The following is a 21,060-nucleotide window of genomic DNA, read 5'->3' as shown; positions in this document are numbered from 1 at the left end:
AATTATTAAAATAATTTTTTTACCAGAAAAATTGATATGTTTTAAATAAATTAATTATTTTACAACAAAAATTAAAATTAAAATAATACTCAATTATGTGCATAAATAAAAATGTAGAGTTCCAAGAGCACGTGCAGTTGTTTGTTCCTCTTTTTTTTCACCTCCAGCTTTCTCTCCAACTTGGGAAAAGCCTCCCATCTTCTATCTCTCCTTTCATTTATTCCCATCTTTCTTCTTCGTATAGTATTTTTCTTCTACTTCACTTTCACTTGTTATTAGTCATACCAAGAACTGAGCTCGCACTCTCATCTTGCCTTTAACTTAGAAAAGGGTTTTATTTTCAGTTCCTTGCTTTGCTTGTTTTGGAGTCTCAGATTTCAAATTTCAATCGCATTTCCAGTTTTTCACCACTGTTTTTCTCCAAACAAGAAGCTCTGGCTAGCTGTTCAATATGGTCTCCTTTTTTGTTGCGTTGATCCAGCGTTGGAGCAACTAGTTCAATGTCTTCAGCAACATCATTTTCTTCTTCTCCTTCTAATTAAAATGACCCGGTCAACTTGTTCAAACCAGCAGGTTGTCTGCTTTACACCCGGGTCACAATGATTCTCTTATTCCCCAGGTTAGTGGTGAATCGGACCGAGAAACTGGCCGGAGGTCCGGCCTGATTTTTCAAACCATGCAAAAAATGCTTATGGAGTTTGTGGGGAAACACATTCAGTTCTATTATATTGACAAGTGACTTTTCAAACAACTCTACGACTACACACATACGCTAGGATGTCAGGACAGGAAGGAAAAGATCCATTCTCTTGACCAAAAAATTCGGAGTTACAGATAAGGGTAATGACTAATGGATAGGTTTTACTTGTGCACCAAGTAAAATAAATAGAATATATCCTACATAACCCATGTGTTAAATAAGATAAAGACTACTTCCAGGGCATGCCAATTCTCCAACATTGTAGAAATAAATATATATATATACAAGGGAGGAACATAAACTCAGGCAGAAAAAATAGGCCATTTATAAACATCTAAATATTGAAAATCTGTTGAAAGCTACAGAAGGGTCTATCTTATTAGGGTCCTTGTGTAAGCCTCTGCATCTCATTTTGGTCGTTGAGAGTTTCAATGAGAAGAGGAGGAGCATATTGGGCTGTCCCTTGATGTTCTTCAGAATCTTGGCAGAATGACAGAATGATGGTGTCGATCGACATCTCCACCACAGCAAAGAAAAGAGTCGCAACAATATATCCAAGGGCCCAGCAGACCTACATTACAGAATATTGAAAATGAGATAGTGATTATCATTCACACTTTGTACTATAAATGGCACTTTGTTGGACTGTTTTCCCATAATTGTAGTATCTTTCCATTTTATAGCCTGTTTTGGTTATGCTTTTCAGCAAGTGATTATTGTAAAAGTTTTTCCTCTGGATCTGGTTACGCTTAATGCCTGAGGTTTAATCCAGAAAAGGTTTGAGATCAACATCAGCAAGAAGTTCTGAGACACTAATGAACCATTCTTTGGAACTGCAATCTGACTAGAAGGGTTTCATCAATTTAAAGATGAATCACCATCATTCTTTTTGGCCTGATTCATCATTTATGCTTTTGATCAATGGTAAGTGATCCTCATTCCTCACTCTTCTAAGTAGATAATAGAAAACATACCACGACAGGCAAGAGGGGAGATGAGATCTTGTTATGAGCAGATCTATATTTGTGTGTGTCCAGCATAAGGAAGGCAAACACGGCGCTAGCTAGGCTAACACATAGCTTTCCAAGGAACAAAATGACGTCTCCAATCACATTGAGACGCCCAATTCGAAGGATGTTATTCATGATCAATTCTGTGGCAATTGCTGAAGCTCGAAAGAAACTTTTACCAGTTATAGCAATCTGAAGATGCAAGCAGATATTCAAAGAGAAGTTAAATGCAGAAATAGGTGAAGATCATATATGCATGCTTCATCTGGTAAAGAAGATTTAATCAGAAACGACTAATTAACAAAGGAAGGAGGCACATGAGAAAGCCAACCAAATATTAGCAAATTTTTTTCTGGACTTAATCGTTACTCTACTATTATTGGCTCAGAATGACACCAACATTTGCTCAGTGCAACTAATCATGTCTGGGAACGGGACGTCAATTGGCTAGGACCTCCTCTGATGTTCAAGAGCCCAAAAGGACATAACTGACTTTTTTTCAAAAAAGAAAATCAAAAGGAGACAAAATGTTTTACCCTCTATTATCTGCAGAAATTCATTTATTCAAATAGTAGGTATGACAATTGGGTTTAAGCAAGCGTTTAGGATTAGCGGCCTAGGGCTTCCAATAGATGTACTATCTTCGTACAACCTGATTAACATTTATAAATAGACACATGCAGAGTGCCAGACTAACAAATCAGCAAACCCACTAAGTATTATTCCTCTCTTTCTTAATATGGCATCAAAGTCTCAAATGCCTTCTCCGTCTCTCTCAAAGCATGCTAATTACAAGGCAAAAAAATACAAGAGGACGAAATTCTATTCTCTTTCCCCGTTAATATGTTACTATCTGTTACATATTTATCGCACAAAAATGATCAACATGTCTATCAAATGCAGCATGCATACAAGTCTAGTTTATTGTATACTAAATATTTTACCATGATATAAGCATTCCGGTTCACTGATTTTATGATCCACTCGATACCCCTGAGGAAAATTTGAGAAGTTCGGGATGCAGCCTTGCCAATACAGCTGTCAGGCATGTCACTAGAGATTTTTAGCTTCCGGCGAATAGATTCAAGCAGGAAGCGGATTGATTCAACAAATGATACAGTCAGAGAGCCAAGAGCCACAGATCCCAGGCTGTAACGTAAAAGCCTCTTTGTGGAGGAAATGACCGAAAGGAATGGAATATCAGGCTGCATAGAGTAATGTGAGGTGCTGTTAGTCTCATTAACAACCAATAATTGTGCAATTATAAAAAAGCAAGTAGTAAATCTGCTTTTAAACAAAAGCAGCAACGCCAGAGAAATCAACATATCCATATAAAAATTATTTGAAACTGTTATTCATAAATCATAAACAGTGTGATTTGCCTCAGGGTCTGAAGCACAAGACCCACAATTTACTGGTGAAAAATATCTGCAAAATAGCCTTGACACTTGGAGTTAACTATCCAGTTCACCTAAGGCCAAGTTAGTTTAATTTGTTTTATTAAATGATTTTAGATAGGGGGGTGAGGAGGAGCTGTGGGGAACCTTGAGATAAATATGGGGATGTGTTGGAAGTAATCATTTTTAGCACATTTTTTATAGGGAAAATTACCGAAAAGTCCCCCATTGGAAATTTTAGTAAGAACCTAACAAATTTTTATACAAAGAAAGTGCTGCTACTCAGCAAATTTTGTACACAGAGTACCAGTACCTTGATTTAGATGCCTCTCACCAGTATTAAATGTGGCGCTGCACAGACTGAGACTACATTTTGTTCATCCTCTAGTATTTAACCAGCATTGGCAACACAAGCAACTTAATCCTCCAAATCTTATTATTCAATTATGCACAAGGAATTTACAAAACTTACAGATGTTTCCCCACGAGCCCAGTAATAGGTAGCAACAGATCCAGCAATCACTGTTGATGAGCATGCTATGAAAAATTGAGTAGCCCAGTAACAACCAAATAGGTGAAAAAGGATGGCAACTCCAATATGTGGCGTGTATTGAATGCTATACCCACAACAATTGTCACAGTTCACCCGTTTTGCCAAGAGATCATATGCACAGCAGTTAGAGTTGCATTTATTCTGAACAACCTCACCAGAACTGAACAAGTGGAGAGCAGCTGATATCCAGAACATGTAAAACACTGCAAGTATGCCATATGGCAAGAGAGGAAAAATAATTAGCGCTTGGACTTCCCCTATCACCTTGGCAGCAACCTGCAACAAATTTATACCAATTTAGTTAGATGGATTGACTCATCTCATGGATAGAAAGAGGGAGCATCGTTTCACTCTCCCGCCATTGCAGAATTGTACCACATGATGCGCCAATGGAAAGTATGCGTAACACTTTTGCAAGAAAAAGTCCGGCCTGAAAAATCTTTTTAGAGGGAATGACATATTCAGATTTTAAGTTAAATTAAGCTGTGGAATGTGGATATCACTTTTGCTAGATGCATGACTAGCAGGATGAGCATGTTTTAAACTTTTAATGCATTCTTTTCATAGAAAACGAATATACATATGACATACCACAAATGCCAAGAGATTTGATATGTATTGATACTCTCCATGTAGAAGTACTTGAAATTTGATCGAGCTTCACAAATACGGTTGCATCGTGCTTTCTCATGTATTATCCAAACAACTAAAGTATTTTAACAATTTTAAGTTTTAACAAATACACTTACAGACAGACATTTTTCAATATCTTTGTAACCAAACCTTAGTTGAGAATTTTATGTTATTTCCAAATAAATTAATTAGCAAAGTTAAGGGAAACATAATCATAGTTTCCTAACTACATTTCATATAGCGGATGCTTGCCTTGAGGACAGATGTTGCCATAAGGATTCGTCGAACGATAGCAATTGATGTGAGAATGGCGACAGCCATGATAAAGGTCATGAGGACAGCAACACCACGCAGATGATTAAGCTCCTGAAAATGAACACGTATCAGACATATATCATAAGAACATCAAAATACAAAGACACACGTAGAAAGATCTTATTAAGGGTTTGCTTATTCATGGTACTTACCCTCCCAAATACATGAATGTACGGGTCATGTTCACCAATGATGGGAGAAACAGCATCGTGTCCTATCCACCCAGCTGAAAGTCAAGGAAACAAACAAAATCAGCGTCCATCAGAGTGATGTTCAAACAACATGTTTGAAAAAAGATAAATTCTACAACTTTACGGTGACAAATTACATAAGCATATATTATAGGTTTGAGAATAATCAAGGAAGCATAATGATAAGTATGTGTAATAAGTGTTTATCCAACAAAATAATCCAATATTTATGAATTGACAACCAGTAACCCCCATATCAGCATACAAGCTCTAAGGCTTTGAAAATTAAACCATGTGAACTAGCATATACTGCGTTCTAAGATTTCATACTACAACTGCATCATAATTGAAACCTCTAAATTTTAATTTGACCACTTTCTTTACATTGCAAGTGAATATATTTTATTAATGCCATGGATTAGTAGAATTTCTGTAACAAAGGCTTGTTGACAAATGAATTAGAACATGCAGCTGCCAAGGAAACAAAAACTAATTCATAATTTATATGCAGTTATATAGCAATATCTCCTTTATAACAAATATTTGGTTTATCAAATAACCAGATAGGGATTCCAACCTTTAAGGTAGTAGAACATTGTGACTGATATTATGAGAACATTAAAGAGCACCACTGTTACCCAAGGCATTGCAGCAACAAAGTGTCGAATCATCAGCAGCCAAATAACTGACAAAAACAGAGGCAAAATCCCTCCACAAACTATCAGCACAGGCCATGACTTTCCTATGTCAGCCATGTATCTCTGCAAATTCAGGTAAATGATGAAACCACAACATTATGCAATTGCAGCACATAATGTACATAATGCTCAATGGAAAGACATACAAGGAAGTTCTGAAAATATGAGAATGTGAGGTGCTTAACAAATATAGATATTTATAATACAAGCATCCATAATTTTAATTCCTTGTCTACCATTCCTTCTATTGCCAATCCTACTCAGTACATTGTAAGTATATAAAAGTTTATCATTAACTGTATCAAGTGCAACTAATTCTGATGGTATCATGAGAAAAGTTAACTTCTTCAGTTAACAGCAAGGACTACGGAAGATGCAATTTATTGATTTTTAGCGCTGAAATTAACAGACCAGTAATGAAGTATATAAGGTTAGAGCTGAGAGAATATACAATTTTACAATCATAATAAAAAAAGTTGAAACTGTATAGAATTCAACCTTCAAGACAGCTGAATGCGAATTGATTGATTTGTGAACGGATTTATCTATAACAATGTCCTCATTGATGTTAACTCCACCCATCTGCTGCCAGTGCTTTAAAGACACATTTGACGCTCGAGCAATAAATTGGCAACTCCAGTAAACTGGACAAAAAGAATGACAGGAAATGCCCTATTAAAGAATTAGCAATTGAAAAGCTCACAATTTATGAGAGACTGACAACTCCATCCTCTACCTCCCAAAAACAAAAATACTGTTTCGTACAAGGAGCTTACCCTTCAAACAAGGTCCAAATGGAAGAAATACAAAAATATAGAACCTATAGTTTGCTTACCATTTACACTCGGAAATATGACAGGATAACAAGGGCCCTGAAGTTGAAGAGAGCTGTTTCTCATTTGTGGAGTAAGAAATTCAAAATAGTCATAGTTCCCATCAATCCAATCCTGCATTGAAAGACGGAGTTCTCCTTCAGGATAATCACACACCCAGTTAAGTGAGTCTTCAGAAGGCACAGGGCAATCCAACAAGCATATAGTGCGAGCATCAGCCAGTTCGAAGTGGCTATCCTTTAATCCACTCTGATAAACCTGGTTAGGATTTAACCAATATTTGAGCTCCAATTGACGAAGACCAGGGTGCGCATGCTTGTCCCCACACACATTCCCTTTGTAGTCCAACCCATATGTGAGCCTGGAAAACAGTAATGCCAATGATCACAAACAGATAATAATGGTAAAGAATCAGAATAAAATTACGACCTTCATTGTACTACAAAACAAATGGCACTACTTGGGCGAAAGAAATTTAAATGGTCCCCATCAAGAAGTTCTCTAGCAATTCTAAGAACAATCTGATAGCAAACAACGAAACGCTCCACCTATATTTCTTCCTTTTCCCCCAAAATCAACTCTCATTTCTTAGTTCCAGTTCTTCAGCAGCCTACCAAATAACAAGATTGAAACACAGGAGCAATTTAAAGCATACAAGGTGACTTAAACTGCCATAAGGTTCTAGAGAAACCAAACCAATCGTCGATGGCTAAGAAAAGCATGACACGACGAAACGGAGATGGTACAGTATAAGCTAAAACATAATTACAAAATTGCCCCAAGAACAGTCGCTGAAAAGATCTCACGCCTAAAAAACATACAGAAACTAAAGCTCCACAGTAACAGAAACTGCATCAATGCAATGCTGCAAAATCAGCTAAAGTGGGAAGCTTTAAGATTTTACCTTAAGGGGTTCCCTCTATTGAAACCGAAGCTAGAGTTCACAATCATGGCAATCCAGAATGCAATGAAGATCACAAGGACGGCGACGTCTCGGCATTTTCTGTTGTGCCTAATGATTCCACCCACTTGGGTACTTCCATCACTGGATGGGTATCTTCCTATGACTGCGCCTAAAGGACCCCGCATTTTCGAGCTTCTGTATGTATGAAGCTTCAATTCAACATTCCAAGGAAAGAGAGTAGGCGGAGGAGAAGAGAGAAACAGCAGTAGAGGGAAAGCAGAGTAGAGTATAAGCTTGCGAGGTGTGAATAGCTACCAGTGAGAGAAGGGTTTTTTAGATTTGGAATTAATTAAAATAAGTAAATTTTATTCCTTTCTAGGACAAAGATATTCTAAAGTGGATGTTGTTTTTTAAGGCTCCATGTCTTTCGGCTGGAGAAAGGCATCTTAGCTGGCTCGGCTTGAACTCTGTAAATCGTGTGTGAAAGCTCAGAGTACAGAGACAATGAAAAAGAGCAGAACAATGGAACATGTTGAAATGTTGAAGTGATTCATCGAAGAAATGAAATATTAATGAATGCGTAGTACTCCTCCGGTCCTTAGGAACCAATTTTTGAATTAGTTTTGATTCTAAATATAAGACCTATTTCTTATATTTATTAATTTTCTCTAAATTACCCCTATAGATACTCTCTCACCCATAATCAAGTAGAATAGGGAGAGGGGTATTAAGAAAGATGATTATGGTATTTTGGAAAAAATGTGTCACTTTTCTTATAATTAACTAACTTACTTAACTTCCTTAATATAATCAAATTAGTTAAATAGGTCTTATATTAAGGACCGGAAGAGTATTAAATAATTACTCTTTTTAAAACCACAAATTTTTAATTGTGAAATTATCTCTTAGCAAAGTAAAATTATTGTTTCGAATTTATACAGCTTCAACGAATTAAGTCAACTCTTTGAATAAACACACGCCTTTGTTTTAAACTTTTGAGTAGTAACTCCGAGAAAAATAATGTATTTAAATTTCCCCCATAAAAGGTGAAAAGTTAAAATATATATATACACACACTTGCATGTCTGGGGAGAGTTTCTCTTCTCTGTCAGTTTTTCATCCTCTTTCTTTGCCTTCCTTTTTTAAGTTTAATAGGTTAAATTTGATCTTTTATAAAATTATTACCAAATGTTAAATTATAAAAATAAGTAAATAATTAAACATACATTGCTAAAATTTGATTTAAATAATTTGAAACGGCGAAAACTTAAAAGTTTACTTTGCAAAAGATAAAATCAAAACCCTTTAGTTACTTTTATCATTAGAAAAGTAAAAAAGAAAAAAAAAAAAGTAGGATGAGAAAATCAGAGAAACATCTCCCTTATATTTGTAATTCGTAGTCACATACTGCCAAGAGAAGCGCAAATGAGCCAGCCGGCCCGTTAGCCGAACCGAAGACTAGAGACAAGTCATTATGGGAAGTAATTAAAGAAACAGTTTAGATCTAACTCAATAAATTATATGCCATAAACGTTTTTTAATGGCCAACACATGCCATACAAGGGTCATTGGAAATTACATTTAAAGTGTAAATTTGTTCAGGAAATTTTTACTTATGTGCATTGGGTATCTAAAATTTTTTTAGAATACAAATTTGTTCTAAGACTTTAAAATTATAATAATATTTAAAAAACAATATTTGGCAAAATATTTGTTAAGAAGTTAAATTTTTAAGGTAAATTTGTACTCAATACTCTCGCTCGTTCAAAATATAAACTAAATTTTATCCATTGCGCTTATCAAGAAACTAATTAAAATCAATTTAAAACAATAAATATATAAGATATATATTTGTTTTTCCTAATATACCTTTATTAATGAAGAGAATAAGTAAAAGATGTAATAAATAAATTAAAGAGGAGAGAGAATATATAAAATAAAATTGAAAAAACCTCATTCAATGTTTAGGTAAAAATAAATATTATCTTATAAAAAAATAACTCTTTTAAAAAAATTTAGTTTATATTTTGAAGTGAAGGGAGTATAACCTATGAATGTCCAAATGTTCCTGAAATAAATTTATACCTTAACCGTTAGAAATTAATATTAATTGAATAAAATGGCCAAGGATGGAGGTGGACGTAAAATGTACGAAGGAGGCAGCCGGAAGCGGAAGAGGAAAGAGAGACAAGGCATCATAGGAACTGGAAAGAGAGTGATAAAGAAATAATTTGGACTTAATTCAGACTTCGAACTTCGAAGTTTAGACTAATGAAGTGAGGGGATTCTCCTTCCACCGCTCCCTGACAAGGACGCGGATAAAGTTGATTGCATTGTCTGCTTTTTGAGGAGCAAACATGGACCGTTGGATGGTGTTGGACAGTGTGATTGGAGCAGATTGATAGCGGCGCATCGGACGCTCAAAAGGGCCAAGCAAATGGTGGACAGAGTGGGAGAGAGAGGCGGTGGGTCTGACTGGGTCTGTAGCTGTACCCATCTTTCCTCCTATCAAAGCTCATGTTATTTCCTTTCTTATTCGGATCCACTCCATATAGTACAAAGGAAATGATTCGTGATTTAAAAGAAAAAATTGAACATAATATTAAAAAATCTTTTAAAATTAATAAATTAACTTAAAAAATTAACTTGTTAAGTTACTAAACTTTGAGAAAATTAATAAAAAATCCTTATTTAAAATTTTAATTAGTTAAAAAAATCTGATTTATATAAGTACAAATATAACCCGTGAATGCAACATATCATCCTCTATGTACAATTACACTTAGTGGATGATATGTTGCATTCAACAGATGATACATTGCACTCATGAATCATGCTTGCACTTATATAATTTCAAATCTTTCTAGCCAATTAAAATTTTAAATAGGGATTCTTTTACCAATTTTCTCCTAAACTTTCCCTATCTTTTTTTTCAAATTATTAGCTGTATGTGTTGTGTCATTTACAACTTAAAGATGCAACAACTGAGCAAATTCTTAATACATACCACGATAATTGTTAATTATTACATCTTGAGTTATTAACAACTGTTTTTTTAGTTACAACGCATACTTCAAAAAAAATTATGATAGTTTAGTAATTGAACAAGTCAAACATCTTATAATGAGGTGCCGTGATATTTTACATTAATTTGATAATTTTAAGGAATTTTTTGTAGTTATTTCTCTAGGGCGAATCTTAATGCAATTTTCTTCCTTTTTTTGGAGAAAATTTGAGATAAACCTTCGTTAAAAATTTAATTAACAAACAAGACATATGATAATTAATTACATATGGAAAGATTAGTTGCATATAAAAGAACTTAAGTTGCACAAAAAAAAAATGATTTGTACATTACATTATTTGGATATAAAGAATTAGTTTGCACATAAGGAAGATAATTTAGGGTGTGTTTGGGTGTCTCCCCAAATCATGGTTTGAGAAAAAAAATGACCCAAACACCCATAAAAAAAGAATCTTGAATTTGCTTTTGGAAAAAATTGGAGAGTGTCATATGGATATGAGGATCTTTTTTTGGGACTAGACACATGTGCCCCTCAAGCTTCAATCTTCCAGTCCTTCACTGTTTAGAGAGGTGGTATGGCTTTTTTTAATAAAAAAAAACCAGAAAGAGGTAGTATGTTGTTACATTGTACTTTTTATTTATTTATTTCTTTTCTGTTTATAAAAAATTATTTATCTTTTTCAAAAATATTTTTAATCTTATATTTTATAAATATTTTTACACATGTAGTAATAATTAATTAATTATATTAAAGATGAGAGGTAGTATGTTATTATAAAAACTAGTTGTGAAAAAATGTTATAGAATTTCATGTTTAAAATCTTTAAAGCAAATTAATATTTTTCTATTAGAAAAAATAATCATTTTTCTACAAACATATTTAATCTTATAATTTAAAAATATATATACATATTAATTATTTATTAATTATATTATCTTATATATTATTAATTATGTTGGTAAAAATTATTTTATTAACAATTTTATTCCTTCAAATCAAAATATATTATAATATCTATCCCTTATATAATTGCCATATTAACTTATGCCCTTTTTAGTAATTTGCACATGTAAAAAGTGCTTCTGATAACAACTATCCAAATACTCTCATTTTTCAGAATCACTTTTTCACAAAATCTATTCTTCAAAAAATCTATTCTCCAGAAACTATTCTTCAAACTATGGTTTGGTTTCATCCAAACACCCCCTTAGACATAAAAGAATTTTATTTGCACAAAAAGAAATTGAATTGCACATTGCACAAAAAAATATTACTCCTCCTGTCCTTAATATAAGACCCATTTAACTAATTTGATTAGATTAAGGAAGTTAGGTAAGTTAGTTAATTATAAGAAATGTGACACATTTTTCCTAAAATGCCATAATCATCTTTCTTAATACCTCCTTCCTCTTCTACTTGATTATAGTTGATGGAGTATCCATAGGGGTAATTTAGAGAAAATTGATAAATATAAGAAATGGGTCTTATATTTAGGACCAAAACCAATTCAATAATTGGGTCCTATATTAAGGATCGGAGGAGTATTATATATAAGGGAAGACAGATTATACATAAAAAAAGTGAAGTTACACACCATAAAAGTTATATTACACAAAGTTCTCAAATCCTATTTACTAACTAAATTTTCAATGAGGGATTTATCTCCAATTTTTTCTTATTTTTTTCCTTTTCCCCAATTTTTTTAATTTACTGAAATACTGTTAAAAAAACAACAAAGGCGAACTGAAGAGAAGAAGATTACGTTTATTTAAATAGAATTTTAAATTTGGTTATTATTGCCAAAATTTCTCTTCACATCAGATATATCATACACTGCCTAAACATGAGACCTAGTTAAGTACACATTATATTTTTTATATTCAAAACCTGAGATACAATCTCTTATTTTAATTATAAAACTTTATTTATAAATTATAAATAAGATATTTTAAAACTTCTTCACAATTTTTATTCTTTTGATAATTCATTGGAAAATTAATACCGAGCTGCGGTTGCAGTGTTGTAAATACAAGAAAGTGCCCCTGCCATCAAGTGGGCAGGTAGGCGGTAGCACTAAGCCCCGTTCGTAGCCCTGAGCCCCGCTTGGTATGAGTGAAATGGAAGGAAGGGGGGGTTTAATAAGCTCTATTTAAAAAATCAAAAAAATAAGATAATTTTTTTAATTAAATTTAATTATTTTTAATTATTTTTTTCTTTATATTACTTTTCATCAAAAATTTTAAATTTTACTTTTCTAATTTTTTAAAATTAAACTCATTAGAATTTTTCCAATCATTCCTTCTCTTCCATTTCCCTCACACGCCAACAGTGCAGAGTTTTTAAAAACTTGGATATAAATAAGTTTTAAAATCACAATTACTAAATTGTCCCGGTGGATTGGAAAAAAAAAAAGGAAAACCATCTTGCAGGTACTTATAGTTTTTTTCAATTTTTAATTTGGTACCTATACTTTTTCTCTCTTGTTTTAAAATCCTTCAACTTCTTTCCGTCAATACCGTTAGCCTCCCATGTTTTTAGATATCCTCTCAACGGCCAACGGAATATAAACGGTGTTAAAAAAGGGCAAAAAATTGAAGACCCAAGGACGCAAGCCATGACTGGATTGTCTTCTCTGTTCGTTGAGCATCACAAGCGTAGCAGCAGTTATGAAGACGCAACGCATTCTCTACTCCATTGAGCAAGGAAATGATCAAAATACAGTGACAAGTATATATTTCTGTTCCATTCTCAAATTTATCATCTAGTATGAATGGGTTTCATATGTCACTATTTTTGTGTGTTTTTATGAGCGAGTGTTTCTTCTGCTTGACAATAAAAAAAAATCCTCTACAAAATATTGCTTAACATTAGCCTCTGCTCTGAAGTAGCCAATTCAACAGGACTGCAAATTGCAGCAGATGGAAACACAACAATTTCTAGATCGCTTGATCAAATTCTATAAAATTTTAGCCTGTTTGATCTAACAACCGATTTGTCTAACTTGGGAGATAGTGTGGTACATGACCTTATGCAATTCATTTTCATGTATTTAATTTAGTTCATGTAATAGAGTTCGTCTAGGAATTAAGGTTTTTAAATGCACAACTCGCACTATTCTATTCTATCACTATCACGACACACTAGCAGTACTTTAGATGTTTGTGACAGAGGTGGAGCTACTAGAAACAAGTGATAACTTTGTAAAGATGCAGTGATTTATTTCAAATGGAAGCATCAAGTTTTCTATGTCATTATGAGGATAATTGGTGTCATCAATGATTTTTTTCCCGTTCTTTTTTATTTTGCCATCAGTTATCAATGATTTCAGTGCTATCAACAGAGAAGAAACAATCAGAATACAAGACACGCACACATGAAAGAAACGATCCAATTGTAGCTTGCATCTTTGCTTCTTCAGTTATTTCCCCTCCTTTCCTTTTGTTCCCCCTAATTTCAACGATGTTTACATTCTGTTGGCCCTTGAGGACATATCCAGAAACACAGCGGGTAACAGTATTGACAGAAAGAAGTTGAAGGATTTTTAAAAAATTAAAAAAAGTATAGGTACCAAATTAAAAATTGAGAAAAACTACAAGTACCTGAAAGATAGTTTTCCCAAAAAAAAATGATCTTCATATACTCCTCCTTATCAGTCGTACAATTTCTATGAGAATAATTTCTATAAGAATAACCTGGTCCAAGGTATACCTGCCTTGAAGAATAATTAATACTAAGATATCAATCCACTTTATTTCGTATAAAGTAGATTATAAATATAAAAACTAATTTAAATTTTAATATAAATATAAAAAATAATTTAACTTTTAATTTAATTATAAATATAAGATCTTAATTTACTTTATTTCGGATATTTATCTGTTTCTTTGAAAATAATTTTTGCAATAACTGCACCTAATGTGCATGATTAACAAGAATATTTTAAAAAAGACATCACTTATTTATTACAAATAACCAACTTCACAAACTTTTTTAATCTATTCAAATTAGTCGATTAGCTCATATATTAAGAATATGAGATAATATTTATTTGTTGATTTTATTCTTATAATTAATACTCAAATATAACTCTTTATATTTTTCTCTATCTTACGTACCCTCATTCAATATAAGCAAAATTAAAAAAAGTTTTTAATTTGAAACTCATTTATTGAATTAACTTATATTGCTAAAGTTGGGGCCGCCTAGCTGCCAATTAGCTGCCCAGGCTCCGACACGGGTGATAAAATTATTTGCCAAGTATCACTATGATAAGATCTGCGGACGCAGTCCCTCTTACGGTGTGTTTGGCTTGATAAGAGGAAAGAAGGAGGATGGATTTTAATGAAGAGAAGGGGACGAGCGAAAAGAGTGGAAGAATTTTAATATTATTTTATTTAGATTTATGAAAAAAAGAAGGGAGGGGAGGGAAAAATATTTTAATATAGACAATTTACTCTTATTTTATTTAAGATATAGACATAATAGTTATAACATGATAAAATATGAACAGTTACAACACGGCAAAACATTGGCATAATAATCACAACATAACAAAATATTGCCATTTTCCTCTAAATCCTCCCAATTTTAGAGAGGAGGTTAAGGAGGGGAGGGGAGGAGATATAAAATTTTAAAAAAAAATTTCTCCCCTCCTAAAATTTGTGTGTTGTCAAACAAAGAGAAATAATTAAAATCCCTTCCCTTTTCTTTTAAATCTCTCGTACCAAACATACCTTTGAATTCCAAGATATTCATAAATCCACTACATTTAATAAATATATGCAAAATAGTAACGCTCATAAAGCATCAATAATCGCCTATTTTTTTAATGAGCAATATAAATAACACATGCTTAAATTTATTTTAAAAATGGTAAAAAAAAGAAGGTAAAATATTGTTTAAAAACATCCTCTTAGGGTCCATGCATGGGCCATCTTCATCATCCAGAATTCATCACACTTCCCACCGAGGTCCATGCCTGTCGCTTATATCCTTTCCCATTATTTGCCTTTTTTTTTTTTTTGCCAGATGAGCAAATGTGTGTGTAGGTGAAACACTAAAGACAGACCAATCAAACGACAACCAAAAACATAAAACAACATGATTTTGAGTTATTTTCCATCGGTTTTTACCAATTGTTGACGCTTGACTAGCTTATTTTTCCTCAATTTTAATAAATGTCCTGGTCAAACTATAGGCCAGTTTCATGTCGGTCCCAAAAGATACGATAATACTACTTCTCATTTTTAATATAAAAGCTTATATGGCTTTTAAATTAATTTTAAATATAAGACCTCAATCCATTTTGTTTATAATATTTATCTGTTTTCCCTCAAATAATTTTTATAATCATTGCATATGTTAAAAAGCTATTATCAATAAAAAATTCAAACATACATGATTAATAAAGGTATTTTAAGAAAGTTAACTTCTATTTGTTTCTAAATATAAGATCTCAATCTACTGTGTTTCTAATATTTATCTGTTTTTTCCTCAAATAATTTTTATAATCATTGTATATGTTAAAGAGTTATGATCAATAAAAAATTCAAATATACATGGTTAATAAAGATATTTTAGAGAAATTAACATCTATTTGTTATTAAAAAAACCATTTTAACTAACTTCTTTTATCTTTCCAAACTAATCAATTAAGTTTTATATTAAGGATCGGAGGTAATACTATATTACCGCCTCTGGTTTATCCAAATCAATCCATATGATTCTACCATTAAAATTTAGCCTCCAAAATTAATAATGTTACAAAAACCACACTTAAGCGGCATTAATGATGTTAAATTATTGAGGATGATATGGCAAAGATTTTACACTTTGTTAGGTGTTATAGCCATAAGTCAGTGAACTCTAAATTAAAATATAACAAGATAATGATTGCACAACCCAACAAATGGCGTGATGATCTGGTATCTTCAGAGGCAAAGCTAAGGAAGCCTTTTCTTCGTTGTTGCTTAATGTTTTCGCAAAAAAGGAGGTCCTCCATTTCTTTATTTCTTTTTTCATGTATATATTTTTGTGTTTTAATTTATCTTAAAAAAAATATTAACATGTGTTATAAAAAGAGTTTTGACCGCTTAAGTATTGAGTTGGAGTTTCTATAAATGTAAAAATAAAAGTTTTTAGAAGAGTTATCTTCAATTAAACCTGATAATATTAAAATGAGATAGTCATATTAAAAAAATAATAATGCTTACAAAATTTTTACTCTGCATTTTTTATATACGAGTATTAAATTTTGGTCTAGAAATTCGCACGAAATTGGAATTCATTTCGATTTCGGATTAGCAGATAATGGGGGTTAGGGTTTATTTTAACTGGCCATTTACTGTGGGAGGTCCCAATCCGAATCGTCGCGTACTGTGAGGTCGTGTCAACCCAAATCTTTGATTCCTATCTTCTCTGCCGGTAAATTCCCGATTCCTACCTTGTCCCGGTCGTTAATAGGCACTTCTCCATCATATTTTCCGTACAGAGGGTTTTTTCGCTTCTGTGGAGTTAAGGCAAATTTGTTAGATTAAGCTCAACTGTGAAGACTGAACCAGGTTTTGCTGAAGCTTTGTTTCTGCTTGTTTGAAACTGGATTCACCGTGTATCTAATTTACTAGCTTTTGGTGCTCTTTTCCTTTGACGTTGCTATCCGTTGATTATAAGGAATTTCCCACCTTTCCTTTGTATACATGAAGTTCCGAATTTAAGAGCTCCGACATGAATTTGTTAAATTCATTATTTTCTTCCAGTGATCGATTTTGTTCGGTCCGTCTGGAGTTTTCAGTTTGAATAATTAGGCTTTCAACGGTTTTTCATGTCAACCCGTAAGTTGACCTCCAGGTCCATCGGAGCTTTTAGATTGGCCTTCTTCCAAAGATGTGCAAGCACATGGTCTCAAATTATATTGGTTTGCTAGCTACTGGAAGAAGGCCCATCTAGAAGCTCTTGTGGAAATGAGCTACGGTTTTGAACTGTTTCAGCAAATTCTTCAGTTCAGTATTTGTGATGGTACTTGAGGACAAGGATCAATTTCGAGGGAGAAGCATTGTCACATGGTAATTAGTTAGTGGTCAGTATATTATTTAGGGAAGCTGCTTGGCAATAATAGAATATGGAAGACTATTTGATGACTTGGATCCCTAATAACTTATAAATGAGGGATGAGATAGATATATAGTGTCAACGAATTGATTATGTGTCGGTTTACGTCTGTACTCATTACCATATATCTATCACTATATTTCTTGTCTGCTGTTTAAAATTCACCAATATGCGAAGCACCATCATCATTTGCCAACATATTTCCCTGTGAACTTGCAGCCATGGATGTCACTGATGGAGAGGATGAAGCTTCAGTTTCTTCTCCTATCCTGAATTCCGTAGATTCGCAGCAGAAAGAAGATCTTGCCTGGGCTGATTCCTGCCTAATTGAAGATAGTGATATTTTAGAAAGTACATGGGATCCTCTGAAAAATGCTTTACTTGAAATAATTAGTTCTACGCCAGAATCTTTCAACACTGACGGAGGAACAGATATTGAGATTCTTCCATCAAATGAGGATAACAATAATGCAGGGTTCCAGGGAACTCGTGATGATTGGTCTTCTGTCAGTAATGCCTTTGAAAGAATTGCCGATAATATTCAGGATGACAATATGGCTTACACGCAGCCGTCATGTTCCTTTGAAGAAAATATTGGGCCTGTTTCTGAAGGAAACATGCAAGCAAGTAACCATACCAACGCGGAGCGCTCTTCTGGGTCTTCTTCTACTTATAATGCTACACCAGTTGGTCTAGCAACGGCAAATAGTGATGATATTCCCGAGAATGAAAAGACTGAAAATCTGCCTCCTCCAGTCTTCCAGGGAAATCCTTTCTTGCCAACTTACAGTGAAGACAGGGAAGATAATGAAACCATGGATTCAGGACTTAATCTGGATTCATTAGCTCATGACACAGAGCAATCATCTGATGATATCTTCAAAATCTGGGACTTGAATATTCCAACGGAGGACGAATTTGTTAAACAGTTGAACAAAGCGTTGGCAACAAATCCCTTACAAATGAAGCCATCACCTTTTGATCATTTGGGGCAGTGGAAAGTTATGGAGCGAGGATCACCTGATAATCTTGTTTCTTCTAAAAATTCAGAGCAGTTGAATGTTTTGGAGGAAGGGCCACTTGATGATCTCATTGAAGGCTTTGCTAACCTGTCTTTGAATAGCTAGTTTTTTTTCTTTTTAATCACTCCCTATGAGATTCTTCAATGCCATTAAAATTTCTCTACTAGAAATTTAACAAAATATATCCCTTTTCTTCTTTTGGGCTTTCTGTATTGAAATTTCTTTTCATCTGCATCTATCATTAGGTTTTGAATGATTCCTTGAAAAACCAAGGACTCTGTCGTGTTTTACCTGTAACCTGTGATCAAGACATTGTCTTGACTGGGTTGGCCCAAAAAAAAAAATGGCATGGGATGTTTAATCCAGAAATTAGGGGGTGAGGACATCAAGAGTTCCTTTTTATGATTGTGCAGTGTATGAAAAGCTGAATTTGTTCAGTATGGTCTATTGGAGTCAAATTATGGCTATTTATGTTAGATTGGTCTGAAATAGTCCTTACCTTCAGAATCATGCTAAATTAAATAAATTTACTCACATGATAGAGAACAAGCATGTCAAGAACCGAAATTGGCTTCTGGAATGCCTCCGTTGATTATTACCAGGGTAGAAAGGAATGCACAATATCTATTATTTCTTTTAATCATCTCTCCGTGATATCTATTTACCCCCAGTTTTAAATGCAGGAATATGATGATCATTTTCTATCCTCATAATGATCTGTTTTCTTCCATTCTTAAATCAAAATCTCAATCATATGAGTCCAAAAAAAAAAAAAAAAAAATCAAAATCTCAATCATATGAGGCATATCAGCACAAAAGGAATTTGTATTTTATGTACAAAAGCGTGTATTCGAAAAACTGTTAATGTTGGTAAAAATCTAATTTTGATGAAAGTAATGTGAGAATGATTTCTTCTCAAAAGTTGCAAAAGCTCGTTTACAGTGAAAACCAAATAAGCTAGCAGTCTCCTCATGTTTCTCTCACTTTGACTAAAAAGACGAAAAACTTGGAACAATTATAGTGGCGGAAGCAAGCAGAGTTTCAAGTGATCAGAATGAAAGAAACGATGGAACACAGATACATTTAGGAGGAATGACAAATCTCATTTATGAATAGTAATATTAATTCTCAGGGGTAGTTTTAATGACAGATCTCATTTATGAATAGTAATAATAATTCTCACGGGCAGTTTTTTCTTTTCCCCCTTTTCATGAGTCCATTAGTTAAAAAGCAGGAGGTGCCAATAGTAATAACAAACACAATGATAACAGTTTGCAACGATGTCGCAGTTTCCGTAGTTTCCAGTACCAGGATGTTTCATTTTGCAGAGATCATCACAATCCTCGAGGTCGCATCCCACCTTAGGTCTATTTCTTTACAGTTTGTCTTCGCTTCACTTGATCCCCACATTATCGTCCCTGCAAATATCCAATGTTTAATCATTCATTCCATAATATCCCACGTTGTACTGATCTTATTTGTTTTAGGACCGAAGCTAGTATTATATTCTGTATCACTCTCAAATTAGCAAGCCACCATGTTATCCTAGCTAGCTCATGAGATTCAAATGAATGAAGAAATTATTAACCTGAGACAATGAGAAGCAGCAGCAACATGTTGGTGAAGGAAATAGTCTTGGCAGCCATATCTCCAACGTTGTCTCAAATCTATCAGTTCATATGCTTCTTTTGTTCATTGGAATATAATGCATACAGATACCAGCTAGAGAGAGGGGGGAGAGATCAGTACGCTACTTACATTAATATTGCTATGGATTGATGAATCTATGTGAGTCTTCTTCGGCTTTCAAATTGAACAATCAGATAATGTTATTTAACCTCAAGACATGCTTTTTTTTTTTTACAAAAAAATTTAGATAAGTTAAGTTTCAGAGGCTCGTCAAAACCGGAACATGTTTCAAGTTTAAGAAATGTTTATAGAGATATTGTGATATTGTAGATCACCCATTAACAAAGTTCTCATATCAACAGCGAGATTCGAATTCATAATTTTATGAGTTATGCATAGGCTATTTACTAATTGAAATTTAAATCATGTTTAATGCTTAATTTGCTGTATCCACGATATGGGTCTACGTCTTTCCACCCCTATGCTTCACGCGCATTTATACCTGTATTATTAGGCCTATTAGCTATTTATATATGAATATAATTTTTTTTTCTTTTTTCCTTTTATGGTTGGACTGATTTCAAATATCATGGTTTTTGCTTAAATTTGTTAAACTTTTAGTGTATTGTTATATGAATTAATTGCGAACATAGTTGCCAGTTATGGCTGCATTCTGACTTGTATATGACCAAATCCAATTAAACTAAATACCTATTTGGAGACTTGAGAGAGCACTTATTGAGTGTCCTTGACTAGCGTGATTTATAATTAAGAAGAAAATATAATAGAGATTAATCAAATACTCTTAAAATGCAAGGGGGATAAATAATTCTGAGTCCCATTTTATTCTTGAAGTTGAAAAATCATTTCTTTTCTTTAAATTTTGATTTTGTAAATTATTTCTCTTTGCTCTTAATATTTGTGTCACTCAAATTAGGCAAAAGAAATAAGGTTTTCAAATCAAATTCTCATAAGAATGATACTTTGCTCATCACTTTATTAGTATTACTTGTCATGAGTCATGAGTGTGACCTGTGCACTT

The 21,060-nt window shown here is 33.3% G+C and overlaps 2 protein-coding genes across 5 annotated transcripts; one reads left to right on the top strand and one right to left on the bottom strand.

Moving 5' to 3' along the window:
* Positions 1-782: 782 nt before the first annotated feature.
* Positions 783-7,539, bottom strand: LOC114762209 (choline transporter protein 1). The gene is made up of 10 exons (XM_028951670.1): positions 7,235-7,539; positions 6,333-6,691; positions 5,996-6,141; positions 5,377-5,560; positions 4,761-4,834; positions 4,546-4,659; positions 3,580-3,936; positions 2,655-2,915; positions 1,675-1,902; positions 783-1,271 (listed from the first exon to the last, which is right to left on the bottom strand). The coding sequence occupies exons 1-10, from the start codon at positions 7,417-7,419 to the stop codon at positions 1,080-1,082; spliced, it is 2,100 nt and encodes a 699-aa protein (XP_028807503.1). The 5' UTR covers positions 7,420-7,539; the 3' UTR covers positions 783-1,079.
* A 9,065-nt stretch (positions 7,540-16,604) lies between these two features.
* LOC114762208 (uncharacterized) lies at positions 16,605-18,847 on the top strand. 4 transcript variants are annotated; one of them, XM_028951668.1, is made up of 2 exons: positions 16,605-16,683; positions 17,587-18,847. In XM_028951668.1, exon 2 carries the CDS (start codon positions 17,589-17,591, stop codon positions 18,492-18,494), a length of 906 nt encoding a protein of 301 aa, XP_028807501.1. In that variant the 5' UTR covers positions 16,605-16,683; positions 17,587-17,588; the 3' UTR covers positions 18,495-18,847. The 4 variants fall into 4 exon arrangements, with proteins under 4 accessions (XP_028807501.1, XP_028807502.1, XP_028807500.1 ...); XM_028951669.1 differs by lacking the exon at positions 16,605-16,683 and adding an exon at positions 16,701-16,820; XM_028951667.1 differs by lacking the exon at positions 16,605-16,683 and adding an exon at positions 16,701-16,923 and having other exon boundaries at positions 17,586-18,847.
* Positions 18,848-21,060: the final 2,213 nt, after the last annotated feature.

This window comes from Neltuma alba, unplaced genomic scaffold, assembly GCF_004799145.2.
Source record: "Neltuma alba isolate B1F8T4 unplaced genomic scaffold, ASM479914v2 tig00011200_pilon, whole genome shotgun sequence".
NCBI classification, from domain to species: domain Eukaryota; kingdom Viridiplantae; phylum Streptophyta; class Magnoliopsida; order Fabales; family Fabaceae; genus Neltuma; species Neltuma alba.
The sequence above is the reverse complement of the archived record's forward strand: the minus strand, read 5'-3'. Positions and strand labels throughout refer to the sequence as shown.

What these genes read in the sequence shown, in the direction of transcription:
- LOC114762209 (XM_028951670.1), bottom strand. Translation starts at nt 7,419, where the DNA reads ATGCGGGGTCCTTTAGGCGCAGTCATAGGAAGATACCCATCCAGTGAT. An exon ending in CGCATTCAGCTGTCTTGAAG is followed by an intron (nt 5,561 to 5,995) that starts GTTGAATTCTAT and finishes CTGAATTTGCAG; the next exon opens with AGATACATGGCTGACATAGG. An exon ending in ACCGGAATGCTTATATCATG is followed by an intron (nt 1,903 to 2,654) that starts GTAAAATATTTA and finishes TTGCATCTTCAG; the next exon opens with ATTGCTATAACTGGTAAAAG.
- LOC114762208 (XM_028951668.1), top strand. Translation starts at nt 17,589, where the DNA reads ATGGATGTCACTGATGGAGAGGATGAAGCTTCAGTTTCTTCTCCTATC.